The following is a 14664-nucleotide window of genomic DNA, read 5'->3' as shown; positions in this document are numbered from 1 at the left end:
ATCATATTTTTTTATTGACAAAAATATAGGCTGCTTCGGCTGATTTTTTTATGCGCACAAGTGCCCCTAAATATTTTTTACAGTTTGCACACACCTATTTTTAGTTGCAAATGCGAGTGAAATGCTCGCACTGTTGGTGGTGGGACAATAACGACAAACACCGCGAGAGTAGGTGGTCAAAGAACCACTGACTTTCACCCGGGAGGCCAGTGTTCACTTCCTGTGCGATTGTAAAGCCAGACCCGGTACTTTTTTCCTAAACCCAACCACGTGCATTTGTTGTTGAACGAAAAAAAATGTCTATTTGCGGCGCTGTTTGAAAGAGACTGTATGCAAACTGTACATTTCCTGTGAAAATGGAAGTGTATTTTGAAAACAGACAATGCGCATAACCTGCTGAAGTTTACACAGTATCCCAGAAAGTCAACAACCAACACACAACGCAGGGTACCTTGCATTTCGTATCTCGTCGATATGTGACGAGGTCGGAGTGAGAGAACTTTTTGCTTAATGTGGTCAACACAATTAGCCAATTTCAAAATAGTTGTTGATTACGTTTCAGTTTTGGAATTAACAGACTCGCTCTGTAGCACAGGTCACGCTGGTGTACCTCAGTTAAAAGTGTGTCAACACTGTGAGACGAAAAATAGCAGGATTAAACCTCAAGCTAGTTCGCTATAAACCATTAACCTCATCTAATAACTCAGTTGGTGAAACTGGTTTGTCTCTTTGGCAAAAGTTGGACAAATAAAAAACAAATCTACCCGCCAGTTACTCAAAGTCATACAGACTTTTCTGATGTAAAATTTTAGGGCCAGTATTTTGGGCTGATCCAGTGTAGCAGGTTAATATCTAAGCCAAGACTTTCTCTTCCATATGGCGGTCATAGCTAATCTCTCTAAGCAGAAATCAGACGATAGCCTATGACTTCCAAGACTGCGTTTCAGCCAATGTGTTCCACCTCTCCATAGAGACCTGCCATTCAAACGTGATTGGTCAAAACCAGAACACTTCTGATACCAAAATCTTGTTCTGTCTCCTAGAGATATCTTAAAATTTGGGGTAAAACCACGCTTCATTAAACAAAGGAAATGGCTTGACTTATAAATACTGAACATTAAAGTTATTTATTTAACATTAGCTGAGTTAACTCTGATCTTTAATGAAGAAGCTGTCAATAGAGAGAAAAATAAAATTCTGATTTTCTGACAACGATGTATAAAACAAGTCTTCTGCAGCGGGTCCAACAATTAACCGGTCCAATCCAACACTAATGGATTTCACTCATTTCTAAGAAACACTTAAAGATGACATGAAGATGACAGGACGGCACACATTATTGGTGTTAATTGGCTGAACACAAATTAAACATTATTCTTGTGCGTGTCAATAAAACAATATGACAGAAGACTCGTTTCAAAAAGAGACCAGGTGTCATGGTTTACTTGAGCTTTGGGTACAGTCAAGACAGACTTTGATCAGTGTGACACAAGACTAGCTCCACAACATCCCCCCCCCCCCCCCCCCGACATGTCGACATGTGCTGGTGTGAGAATTACCCTCAAAGGCAGAAAGGATCCTTCTTGTATTCAGTGAGCAGCTCTGACACTACGCTGTCTGGGCGAGCTGAGGGATGAAGTTAAACCACACAAGGATCAAGTAACAGGACACACTATGAATAGAGAAACATTCAGTCTACTTACAGGAACGGGACAGTCTGGTGTGTAAAGCTCTGTATAAAACTATACATTCTGTGTGGAGGGGCTGTCAGAGCTACAAACAGCTAATTTAATCAATTTAATTCCTCCCAGATAATTGAATTCATAATTGCTAAGGCCATTTAGCATCTGAGGATGGCTGTGGCTTTAAGGCATTGACATTGTGTTACACATTTAAAATGGCAATGTCCAAGTAGAAATGATGACATGTGTGCTCCAGTTAGAAATAAAAAGAAGGAGAAGGCTTGCTATAGATTAAAGCAGGGTGTGACAGTTCATGTTTGGTAAAGGCTACTCTACTTGCAAAGCAATTATTCTGCAGAGCATCCAAAGGGCAGCCATCAGTCTGCGCCTGGCTCACTTTTTATCTCCTCCACGCTGCTGAAGTGAGTGGCCAGCTCCTGCAACACGGCTGTCCTGCCCAGGTGATCGTTCCTCCTCTTCTCCATGATCATGTCCTCCAAACTCTGAAACTCCAACACGTGCGAGTGTTTGTCCGACATGAAGATTTTCAACCTGTAGGGCTGCTTGCCTATCCGTATCTCCCCGCCCATTTTGAACTCCCTCTTGCCGAACCTGCACCAGGCGGCAAAGCACTCGGAGTTCCTCCAGCTCAGCTCTCGGTCCTTTAAGCCCACTTGCTCCATCGCGTTCTGCACCACCACGTCCGGACCCAGAGCTTTGAATTTGTACAAGTCGTTCACAATCCTACACCTCCTTCCCTGACTGGCGTCTGTCAAAAAGCTGTTTTTCACCTCAGCTCTGTGCAGGTGCACCACCTGGAAGTCTCCCACGTACACAGCCCAGTGCGGGAACTGACCCGTTGCCACAAACTCCACCAGGTCCCCCGCTTTGCATTTGTTGAGTAGATTCTCCGGGGAGTAAACCTCCAGGCTGGCAGACTTGACGCTCTTCTCGTAAATGCATTCATCTCTGTTATAGACGGCGCACTCCACCTCGTCGCGCTGGTCGTATTGTTTCTCTTCCTGATTCGGGTCCTTATCGGTGCCATCGACCGCGCAGCCATCCTCCAGCTCGTCGTCGTCGTTTGAAAAGATGTACGAGACGCCAATCCGTGGACCGTCCTCCGTGTCCACTCCGTTCGGGTCCACTGTGGGAACTTCTGCGTAACTTAAATGTGACAGCTTGTCCATCTGGTTCCCCATGCCGCTCCTCACCTCAGGTAGCAGCCTGTGTAATACGATCTGATGCCGAGCGCTGTTACCGCTCGCCAAACATCACCACCATCTGCCACAAAACCTCACAGGCTCAAACTTCCTTCTCCCTGCCGTCCGACAGGGTTTTTATCCAAATTACGCATAAGAATATCTCCGTGGTGTGACAGCTGGGATAGCCTGTTAGTGCCCCATCAACAAGTGGAGTTGGGAGGAGAATAGAAACTGGTTTGGAGAATTATTCGTCAGGTGTAGCTTCCTAGACTCACCTGCTGTTTCCCTGCGTAAAGTTCCGTCACAGCAATGAGAGTTAAAATCCAAATCCTCGATACACAGAGCTGCCCGTGTGTTTGTCTACACCGTAGGTGAAGTAGTCCTCTGTGCTGACGGCGCATACACTGCGTGTGCAGCAGAGATCCGTCCGGCTGATCTGGGGCTCGGCATCGCCACAGCGACTCTCTCCAGCTACACACAGCCCTGCGTTTAAAGCGGAAGTGCGCGTAATTTCATCACCGCAGCTTTTATATCCGCTCCTTAACTCTGGAACAAGACTTAAAGATGTTGTGCGTTTGTCTGAACAGCTTTGAGCATCAAACTTTTTTTTCTATTTGGCTTTAATTCAAATGAAATACCAAACTTGATGTGTGGAGTAAATTTTCTGCTACTTTTCTCTAAATACTCTCATAATGCAGACTATATTTTTACTGAGGGTTTACATTAATAAATGATTTAGGATTTTTTTTTTAATTAATTTAAATAAATAGTTAAATAGTAGTATAGTAAATAGTAAATTAGTTTTCTATATTTTTTTTTCAGTTTTCCAGTTTTAGTTTTGTTTTTTTTTTAATTACAATTTTTTAATCTTTTTTCTTTAGTTATTTTTATATTTTATTTTCTTAGTTAGTTTTTAACTCTATTTTGTTGGTTATTTTCCATTTTATTTATAGATTAATTTATACGGTCTTTTCATTGTATTTTATAGTATGTAGATTTTTATTTTAATCATTCATCTATTTTGGTAATGTCATTCCTTTTATGTGTTATTTTTTGGTTTATTTATTGATTTATTATGAGGTCTTTTTTTATTTAATCGATTTTTTAAAATTTTATTTATCCATCTTTTTGAGTTGTTTGTGGTCATTTAATCATATACTGTTTTTTGTCTTATTTATTGATTTATTATGATATTATATATGATATTATTATATTTAGTTGAATATTTTTATTTTATTCATCCATCTATTTTAGTTAGTGTCGTCCATGTTATTTTATGTGTTTTTTGTATATAATTTATTATTTTTATGTTATTTATTCATCTATTTTTGTTTTGTCATTGTTTTCTCTTTTGCTTTTGTTTTGTATATTGATTGATTTATGTAGTCATTTTATTTCATTTTAATGTATTTATTCATGTTGCTTTTATCTGATTTTATTTTTTGTAAATCGCTCTGTGATTGCAAAGTCAGTATGTAGAAAAATGCTGAGTTAGCAGACCTCCATCCTGGATTTAGTAGCTGAATGTGGCCCCTTTTTCAAATTACAACCCAGTGAGGAGGACGGTGAGGGTCCAACATCTGCGGGTATTTTACTGTTTCGACCACCTGTCTGTCCTTGAATGAACTGAAGCTGCGCAGTCATTTGCTCCCTCTCCATCTCCTGGTGGGACCATAATGTCTCCATTACGTTTGTAGTGGTTTGTGGCCTGCCTAGACTCGCTCGCAGTTATGGGCTATTTTCTCACCACTGTATCCCACAGGCAAGGGGAATGTGCTCAGTATGCCCCAAAAATGGCACACGCTGCAGCAGCCTCCGTGTGAAAACACCTGTCCTGGAAATGGTATGACTGTCAGTGAGAGACGGAGAGATGCTGTGGGGTGTGAGCCTTTTTGACAGGCTGGAAATAGAAACAAATGTTCACATCTGTGAAAATGAGAGACAGACAGAGACACAAATTAAAAAAAAAGAGCAGGTGAACCTGAGTTCGACCCCAACACTGAGCTGAGTAGCCTACCCACTGGAGGGACCGATTACAAACTGACTGCAAAGTCATCCAGCATAGCAGATATGATATAGAGGACGTGTCTCCACAGAAAAAATGTCTCCTTCTGATCCAGTCATCTAGTTTAAACAGGCAGAATGGCCTCGTTGGCCACAGTGGACCCAGCAGATTAGCATGGAGGCTTTTGGGCAGCACTCCTTAAGACTATCAGGTTAATTAAGAGACTGAGCTTTCTTTGAGCTGCACAGGATCACACTGTGTGATTTCCAACTTTGACTAATCCAGATTGAATGTTTTCCCTTGTTGGTAGGATAAAACCCAGGTCACAGGGTTCAAATCAAATGTCCTCATAGGTTTTCAGGTCAGGACAGAGCATGGCAGAAATTAATATATATACTGGGGGGGGGGCACGTTCCCCAAAATATTCAGAAGTACCCCAAATTTCCCCCTCCCTGATATATTGATTAAAAAATTTTAAAGAAAAACAAACTGCTGTGCTCTAAAAGGCAATCACACATCGCCATCCAAAAATAATTATTAGCAAATTATCATAGATAAACATAACAAATTGCTATTATTGTTACCTCCAGTTTTAGTATTACAGTGTACTGCAGCTCTTTATTTTATTACTTTAAAATGTATTAAAAAGTGGAAAACTAGAATGTAATGAATGTATGAGTGTTACGTGGGCTATACTACTGTATAAAGTATATATGTTAGGCTGTGTCATTAAAGTGTCATGAAAAAGTTAAGAGAAAAGTGATATCATTATGCTGGCTCCCTTAAATGGCACTCAGTTATCAAAACTTTTAAGAATCCCTGATCAGAGATTTTGGTTTCAAACGGCTCTAAAATGGAAACTTTAGCTGTTAGGTTTTACAACTACTGGAATCATTTTTTTATTTATTCCGCTATAGATTTTTAGCTCAACTCATCTACCAGTTTGCGCCAAATTTTGTACAGACATTCATCATCCCCAGATGATGTATCCTAATGACTCTGGTGACCCCCCACTTTTCCTCCTGCACCACCACAGGTTGACATTTGTGATCCTGAGCAGTGACGGACTCAGGATGTTTGAAGGGCAGGGGCGAAAAGGAAAAAAGGGCACCTACTGCATGATATGGGGACAAGAGGGCAGCCAAAAGGGCACATCCACTCGTTTTCATCATTCAAGAGGGCAGCTGATAGGGCACATCCTCTCATTTTCGCCACTCAAGAGGGCACTTTAGCGCAGCGTTTTCAACCGAGGCGGCACCAGGGGGGGTGGTCGCACCCTCTGACCCCCCCCACCCCCCACCCCCCCGAGTCCATCAGTGGTCCTGAGTGACTCTCTTGAATGTATCGCCATGATATGTCAACCCAACTAGTCAAATACCAACACTTGGTCAGGGGCCGTTGGTGTCAGATAACAACCTACTGAGGCACCCTTTAGCAGCGGTATGAGACACATCAGGCGGCGGCCTATTTTGACGCTCAGAGTAGTGTGTAGTGTTGTAGTGTAAAGAGCAAGAAAGCAGGTGGGATTGGGGGGAGATGGATGGCGTCAAACAAACTCCAGAATTTCCCATGTCACATGTGAAACCAAAAATAATACTTATTTTAATTACAACCTAGTGTGCTAGTAAGCCTATCACATGACGTTACATTACATTAACAACAAACAAAACTTATTTTAAACTAAAGCATGATGTATTCCGATTTTAGCATACTGATTTTAGCATTTAGTTTAAAATGGGTCTGTTTTTAAGTCCAGCCTCATTGAGCTGCTAGCATAGCTGTAGTTTTGTCTCCTTTGGCAATACAGGTAACTATTTATAAGTTAGGTTCAATACAAACGTGGGCATCTATGTCAGCCTACACTAAGAAAGATAAACTGCTGCAGCATGAACTGACGCCATAATGATGCAACACAATTCAAAGGAACATTATCTAAGATATTGCACTTACAGTTTTACTTGAAACGATGATAAAGCACAAAAAAAAGAATTCAGTGTTCAGCTACACTGGCCACTCTCAGGGCTCGAGAGGCAGGTATAGCTGGCCTTTCCTCAGCTTTGGCTCAGGTCTACAGTACGTATAGTATGTACTGTGTATGTGTAGAGTTTTTTTTCTATTCACAGCTTTTCTGCCATTTCAGCCTGAAGCCTCACAGCAGTCCCAGTTTGACAATGCATGTGATGCAAGTCAAAAATAACAAATGTGCAGGATGCATTCAGCAGATGTATTACACCTTTCCCGAGCATCAGTGCAGGGCTGTGGGTGTTAGGAATGAAATGAACTGTTAGAGTGGTGACATGCAGCCCATTTGACCGCCTCTTGGAGCGTCATATCCTCCGGTGGCATGACCCAGTTTATGCCCCTGGTGCCCCCCGGTGACACACTGTAATTTGCGGTGCTGGGAAATTACTGGAGCATGGAGGCCTGGGAGACATAGTCAATTAGGCGGGGCTGCACCTGTCCGGTGGGGGCACAGCCAGCCACAGACTGACACCTTAATCTTGCTCCCAAAAATATGGGTTTTTCATAGCTTTTTAAAAAGCATTTACATCCATGTATGAGACTTTGTTTTTCAGCTAAGTGCTCATTTAAATCTACAAGGATGGGTGAACAAGTGTATACTTGAGGCAGATGGACAGAGCATCCGGACCGCTGCGTCTTGCACACCATCTGTTCCACCTGGCTAGGAAAACATCTACCGAGTACGGCTTAATATCGTGTAATGTGATTGGCTACAATTCAGAGCCAGTAGGGACTGAAATCAGTGATACAAAACCTCAAAGTAGAGATCGGGGGAAAACGACACAGAGAGACATTTTCACGGAGGAAAAAAAAACAGTTTGATCTTATTACATATTTATTTATATTTTCATATACTTTTTACATATTTATTTGTAATAATAACATGTATCTGGAGCAGAGGGGAGGTGGAGCAAGGATGGAGGAAGGGCATGTTGAAGGAATGTCACTTTCTTTTTTTTTAACCCATTTAATTACAAGAGCATCATTATTATTAACTCACTCAATGATATTCACAATCCCATTAAACAAGCTACAACAAAGATTTCCTAAAATAGAGGCTGACATATAAAACTAGCATTTTTTTTTTTAAACACTGTGGTGGATGTGTACCTGGGGGAGGATGGGGGGGTGACTGAGCACTGCAACTAGATAACAGACAGGCAGGAGTAGGGGTCAGGGTCTTATTGTGAAAGATAGGCGTGTATGAAAACACACCAAGAGTGAGATGTACAATACACACGCATACACAACATACACACAACAGTTTCTACAGTCAACATGCTTCATCGGGACCTCATGTTAGTCTTTTTTTCTTCTATGTCAGCATCACGTTATTAGAAACAACCACAAGTGGGTCCAAAGCTGCAGGAAGCAGATTCTTTCAAAATAAAATAAAAAATAAAAATCAACAAAATAGGTTAGCACTCTAAATGCAATAAAAAATACTCTATATTCTTGGAGCCACACTGAAAATTCATGACAGACTTCAGATACTTTTTGGGCCATCATATCTCTGAAACGCTGGGCAAAGCATTAGCATTTCTGTCCCATGGGTCTGTGACAGCCTTCACAGCGACGCTGCCTTCGCCTCTCTAGACTACAAACCCCATTTTTCAAAACATGGTGTAAACAGAATCCCTTGGAGAGTGTGGTGGGCCGGCCAAGAGTGCACCGCACTGCACTGCACACAAACTGGAGTTGATCCAGGGAGAGATACTGGCAGGCAACTGTGGCAACAGGCCTGGGTCAAACACACAGACCTGACTGTTCCCGTTCTATGCAATTAGGTACACTTGGCTGATCTTGTCGAATTCTTGAACAGGGTGACGGGTGGTAGTTTGTTGCCCAATGCTGTTGATTCTATTGGTTACAGACACTCAAATGTGCATAAATCATTTGTATAATCTAAAAATAAAGGCAAATAAACATAAGCAAATCAAATCCGGAGATCTGATCAAAGACCTGGTAGTTTCTGATTGGCTGACAGTGATAAGGCAGCAAAGTAATAGGAAGGACAATAAAGCATAAGATTTAAAAAAAAAAAAAAAAAACACAGGAAAAGAAAACGGTCTTTGGTGTTCTCGTGTACTGAAAAAGAAAGATAACAAAGAATAAAAAAGCTGCAGTTTCTCTGATGCCCCGTCGGTTTCCAAGAGGAAACACTGTCTTGTGGTGAACGTGAGCTCTACTGTATGTGCGCACTACAAGGGATCCAATGTTTTTTAAAAAAAGAAATTACATGACATTACTTCATCTGCAGGTCTAGAGAAACCCCGCACAGTGCAAATAATAAATGCCCCCAATATTGATTACAAGTAAAGAGGAAAGTATTTCTTTTATGGTACGAGTTGTGCAACAGTATCATGCATCAGATCACCTAACGTGAGACAACACAGGGAGGCAGCGGGGTCTGTGTCTGGAGTCCAAAAAAGTTGGTCCTACAATATGCATATTGTCAAATGATTCCTGAAGATGTCTGTTCAACACTTTGTTTATTTTGTGGGTCGATTTAAGAACATCTATACAATTAATAACCACTTTACACTCCGCTCTGAAGGATCACAGAATATCCATTGATTGAAGGGTGGGGTGGGAGGGGAAGTCAGTGGAGAACAGCGTGCGTGTGTCCAGTTAAATGGTCTTCCAGGTTATATGCTGTTTACCTGCATCACTGTTATATACTGTGATAATAGCACCACTCCAACAGTTAACACTGCCTTGCTACGAATATGAGGAATCACAGAGGGGAACAGCGAGGAGGGTAGGGGTCAAACTAGTGTTGGCAACACTGTCAGAAGATGATTCCTCATACAGTAGGTGAATGAAGTGCTGGCGGGGCTAATTTTCCCATGATACTGATAGACAAGATGCAGAGCTGGACCTTGAATAACATTTTCCTCAGAGAGAGGGTGGTCCTATTCGATGAGATGACGTTTCGCCTCCTGACCAAATCTGGAAGTTTTTTGGAGGGGGAGGGGGCTTATGAAGGTTGGTCCTTCTGCAGAGCTGAGATGTCCAGAGGAGGAGGGGCCCGCCCGCTCCACTCCCTCAGCTGCCCGTCCTTGAAGAGAAGGTTAAGGGCGGGCAGGGGGACACCGGACTCCGCCGGGGGCTGACTGAGAGGGTTCGACACGCCGCTGTCCAGGTCAGAGGGCTGGGCGCCGTCCTGCCAACACAGGGCAAATGTCACAGATCAGAACTCCAGGTAGAGCGGATGATATGTAGGACAAGGATACATTTCTCTGGGACACAAAAAGTTGGGCCAGACTGAAAACTCAAAGTACAGGTCAAAATATTTATTTCTCAAAAATGGTTTCTCGCTGATGTATGTTCAAGTTTTCATTTTTCTCATCAGTTTTTTTTTAAATTAGTTATTTGATGCTACAAATAGAAGGTCTGACGTCATGACTGGCAGCTGTGTGTGCCAATTGGTGTGCTCGTGATCAATGGCGCTGCTCTCAATTGTTATGGGCAGAACTTGATACCGAAGAGAGCACAAGATGGCAGCGGCCGTATGCAGGATTTTTTGACTTCGTTTTTTGTACAGTGGGAGGAGGTGGAGATGTGCTGTCCATTTTTATAAACAGTCAGTAAATCGTGACTTAAATGAATATTTTACTTACAATATGATCATCTGTATGTCAGTTAGTCACCCTGTGTTATGTTGAATTTGTGGAGAAAACTCCTGAAACTTTTTCTCACACATCTCCACAGTGAACGAAGAATCCAAAATCAGCAAAACTATGTCGAAACATCCCTTTACAAACTCTCACACAACTCTTGCAGTATAATCCAAGTCTCATTTATCTGGTTATATGCTCAGAACTTCCCAAACATATGCATTTTGTTGTTTTGTCTGTTGTTAACTTCGGCCTGCTTTACTTCTGTTCATTAAGAATTTTTTTCTGTTTTTGGATTCACCGTGGAGGTATGCGAGACAAACAAGGCTTTCCTAGTAAGTAAAGTTTATTTGTAGAGCATCTTTCACAGACAACTAAGTAACAAAGTGCTTTCCAATAAAAAAGAACAAGGCAAGCAGATAGTTACAAAACAATAACATATAAAAACATATAAAAACAAAAACATAAAATACTTGAAGCAAGCAATAAAACAGTCACATCGTAGAGATCACAGACAGTTATAACACACAATAATGTGTCATAAAAACACATAGTAATGTAGAATAAGTTACTAAAAGCTTGCCTGAATAAAAAAGTTTTAAGATGTTTTCTAAATGTGTCATATGACGCTGCTGATCTCAAAGAAAAGGGGAGGGCATTCCACAATTTAGGCGCTATAGTCTGGAAAGCACGATCACCATGAGTCACAAAGTGAGTGCAAGGGACTGACAGAAGTAACTGTTCTGAGGATCTGAGTGTCCGATTGGTGCTACAGAGTTGGAGAAGGCTACATACATAGTCAGGGGCTTGGCTTGGAGTAATATGGGATCTTCTGTTGGTTTTGGTGAGAAGGCGGGCAGCTGCATTTTGGATAGTTTGGAGGCGGTTAATGGATGATGCGTTCATGAGAGTGAAGAGTGCGTTAGAGAAGTCTAAGCGGGAACTGATGAAAGCATGAATTATCATTTCTAATTCTGCCTTGGTCAATGATCTTAATTTGGCAATTTTCCTAAGTTCAGAGAAGCATGATCATGATATCTGGCTGATGTGTTGATCTACAGACAGTGCTTGGTCAAAAATAACACCTCTTCACAAATTCATCTTAACACGGAGAGAGTGTTTATATATATAGATATGCAAATGATTTTGTGGGTGAAGAATGCATCAAAACATTGTTTATAAAATCTACAGAAAGGCTGAAGAGGCTCAGTTACATCAGGAAGTTTTGTGACACAAAAGAGATCCCATGTTCAAATGTTAAATTAAAACTACATATTCACCATGTCCTTCCCCTTCCTATTAAATTGTTTTTCTATTAAATTTTCCGCTCTACCCAATCGTCTTGTTTTTCTCTTCTCCCTTTCCTCGCCCTCACACACATCCTCGCAGGGTGACACGACAAACCAAAACATTTGCAAATCAACAGAACACCTCATTTCAATCTCGACTCCACTCACACATAACCCTGTGTTACGGCACTCAATTTCAACTATAATAATTTCCTTGCATTTTTTGTTTTGTTTGTTTGTTTGTTTCCTCCCGTGTCCTTCTTTCGTTTCTGCTTCGACTTCCAGGACACAACAAGTACAAATGTAGCCTGGGAACCAGACGAATCCATGAGCTCAAGTTTTATTTGCTTTGGCAGAAAACTGCATTTGCAATTTGGTCTGGTGATGTCAGGGTATTTACAAAACCCACTACTTTATGACTGGTGTGTTATGGGCTTTGTCTTTCACCTTCAGTAAAACAATATGAAAAACTTGATAAATCAAACAAGACTTTAATTGTTATATTCACCTTTAGTTTGAAGACTATTCTCAAACTGACTGTGGGTCATCTAATGATAAATTATCTTTATGGATGTGATATATGAAATGTGTAGCATCGAAATACCTACTGAATAAAGATTAAAGAAACAGCGTGTAAGATTCAGGGGGATTTAGTGGCATCTAGGGGTGACGATGGCAGATTGCAAACAGCTGAAACTTCCCTCAGCTAAATTCTTTCAGTGTTCAGTGTTCAGGATGAAGGACAGGATCCATTTCATCCAATATCTCCCCCTAAATCCCACACAGTGAACCTTTAACTGATTGGTGCCAGATTAGTATACTATATTATTCAATCATTACTGATTCAAAACTAAAGGTTTTATGAAATAGCTCCAGAGAGCAGTCATGGTGGTTGGTAATTGTTTTGCATCTGCTATTTTAAAATTATCACTTAATTATCTCATTATCTCAAGATTAAAATACACCATAGTGCTGCTCATATTTATTCTCTAAGCCTGTTATTCAAGCTGAAATATTTAATCACAGTGTTTTCTCATGTGATGTGTGTGAAATATCTCATTATGTACAGATAATAAATTTATGGTTTTGCCACACATTTTATTTCACGCTGTGTAATAGCTGTGTGTAATATCCTTTCTTCTCTCTCACAGTGCTCTACTGAAGAGATTCTTGCATCTACGCCAAATTAAACCAACAATTCTACTAGATACGTTTATAAATTATTAATCAGTCTTTGATTATTTCAAGAGACTCTTTCCTGAATGCTGATATTTTTACTCCACATTTTCTTTTCTGTTCCTTTCTGCAAATATTCTCAAGTGGCAACCTGAGGAGACATTTGCAAAGTGAGCAGAGCAGCAGCAGCAGTGGAGTGTCGTTACCTGGAATGACTGAACAAAGCTCAACACCTTCAGCGATAGCTTTCGGCTCGAGTGAAGAAGCTCTTGAAGGCTGAAACAACAACAAAGCTCAAGTCTAGCGCAGCAACAACACATCTTTACACTTTTCTCAATGCTTCTTTTTTTTTAAAGTGAAAACTTTGAGCATGCTGGGTGAGGTTTTTCTTTTGTACCTTTCATTGCTGCAGAGTTTGTGCGAGGCGATTTTTCGACACACTTTGCGGTTGAGCTCGGAGCTGAAGAGGGGCATGCCGAAGCACAGCTCAAGAGGGACCCACTCATCTTCAGATGAAAGGGCTGAAAGAAAGGGATTGGTGAGGGAGAGGAGGACAGGTGATGATGATACGTTACAATATGAGACACACCACCATAAACACCTCTTTCAACCCTCAAACATCTGATTAAGTTACCTTAAGGTATTCTAGGAGAAAAAGAGATAAATATATAGAAAACAATTGACTCACTGTCTGTCTTTACTTTGCCATCCCCGTTGTTTTCTTCTGTCACAAGCTCAAAGGACTCAGTGCTGCCATTAGTGTCCAGGCCTCCACCTAGATGGGTGTCCCCTGCAAGAAAAGCAACAAATCTCCATCAGCATTACGGCACAGAAAAGTTGTTTCACAGCTACATTTCACACACAACTTCTTCAGTCAACTAAAAACAGATGTGTGCATTAACGTCTATGTTAAACAAAATATGTGATCACTCATGTCAGCAACATTCGATCAGTAAATCTCAAGGTAAAGGCTAACACTGTTCGATCCATGTCCATTAGCAAAGGCTATCACAATCAGGGGCACAATTATGCGGACAAACAGAATAATTAAACTGGACTGTGAGCAATCTTTATCTAATTTGCACCAGCAGTGCCACAGGACATTGTTGCTAATTCAACTATATGTCTTGTCTCTCACATACAAACATCTGCATAGGCACACAGTGGAAAAAAAAAAAAGAGCGTGCCCTACCTCTGCACTCGGTGCTGTCGCTGGCCCTGCGACGGTGCCTGTTGTTAGAGTTGAGCATGGTGATGTAGCCGCACTGATGCTCCAGGTCCACGTGCTCCCTCAGCTTCAGCAGCGCTTTGTGCACGCACATGTTTGAGTAGGAGAACTCTGCACAGGAAAGAGAGACGACACAAAGAGTGGGAGCGATGCTTCAAGTGCAGCACTCAAACTGATGAACAGGACTCTGTCGATACTTCTATAAAAGGAAGAGCCTGGTTTTGTGAGTGGAGTTGTATGCCGTAGGTTTTCTTGAAACATCAAAATAAAACACTAACAGCAAATGCAGAGGAAGAAAAAAACATTGGCGGTGACACAGAGGAGTAAAAGTTACCCATAATTTATCATTTAGGTTCTAAGTTATAGACATATGACAGAGCGACTCAGTTAACCTGTCTGACTATTATCCATTCGCTTTCATTTTTCAATCAGACTAA

The 14664-nt window shown here is 41.2% G+C and overlaps 2 protein-coding genes across 2 annotated transcripts in view; both read right to left on the bottom strand.

Annotated features, from left to right (window-relative positions):
• Positions 1-1515: 1515 nt before the first annotated feature.
• Positions 1516-3377, bottom strand: lratd2a (LRAT domain containing 2a). The gene has a single exon (XM_049603321.1). The coding sequence runs from the start codon at positions 2882-2884 to the stop codon at positions 2060-2062; it is 825 nt and encodes a 274-aa protein (XP_049459278.1). The 5' UTR covers positions 2885-3377; the 3' UTR covers positions 1516-2059.
• Positions 3378-7731: 4354 nt separating this feature from the next.
• Positions 7732-14664, bottom strand: part of fam91a1 (family with sequence similarity 91 member A1) — a 34157-nt gene continuing 27224 nt past the window's right edge. The window contains exons 20-24 of the mRNA XM_049603318.1: positions 14192-14338; positions 13688-13789; positions 13397-13520; positions 13206-13275; positions 7732-10080 (exon numbers count right to left, since the gene is read on the bottom strand). Coding sequence (XP_049459275.1) covers positions 9895-10080; positions 13206-13275; positions 13397-13520; positions 13688-13789; positions 14192-14338 — 629 coding nt within the window. The 3' untranslated portion in view covers positions 7732-9894. The remainder of the gene's footprint in view (positions 10081-13205; positions 13276-13396; positions 13521-13687; positions 13790-14191; positions 14339-14664) is intronic.

Source organism: Epinephelus fuscoguttatus, linkage group LG17, assembly GCF_011397635.1.
Source record: "Epinephelus fuscoguttatus linkage group LG17, E.fuscoguttatus.final_Chr_v1".
Classification (NCBI taxonomy): domain Eukaryota; kingdom Metazoa; phylum Chordata; class Actinopteri; order Perciformes; family Serranidae; genus Epinephelus; species Epinephelus fuscoguttatus.
Note: the sequence above shows the minus strand (reverse complement) of the source record. Positions and strands in the feature narration are given on the sequence as shown.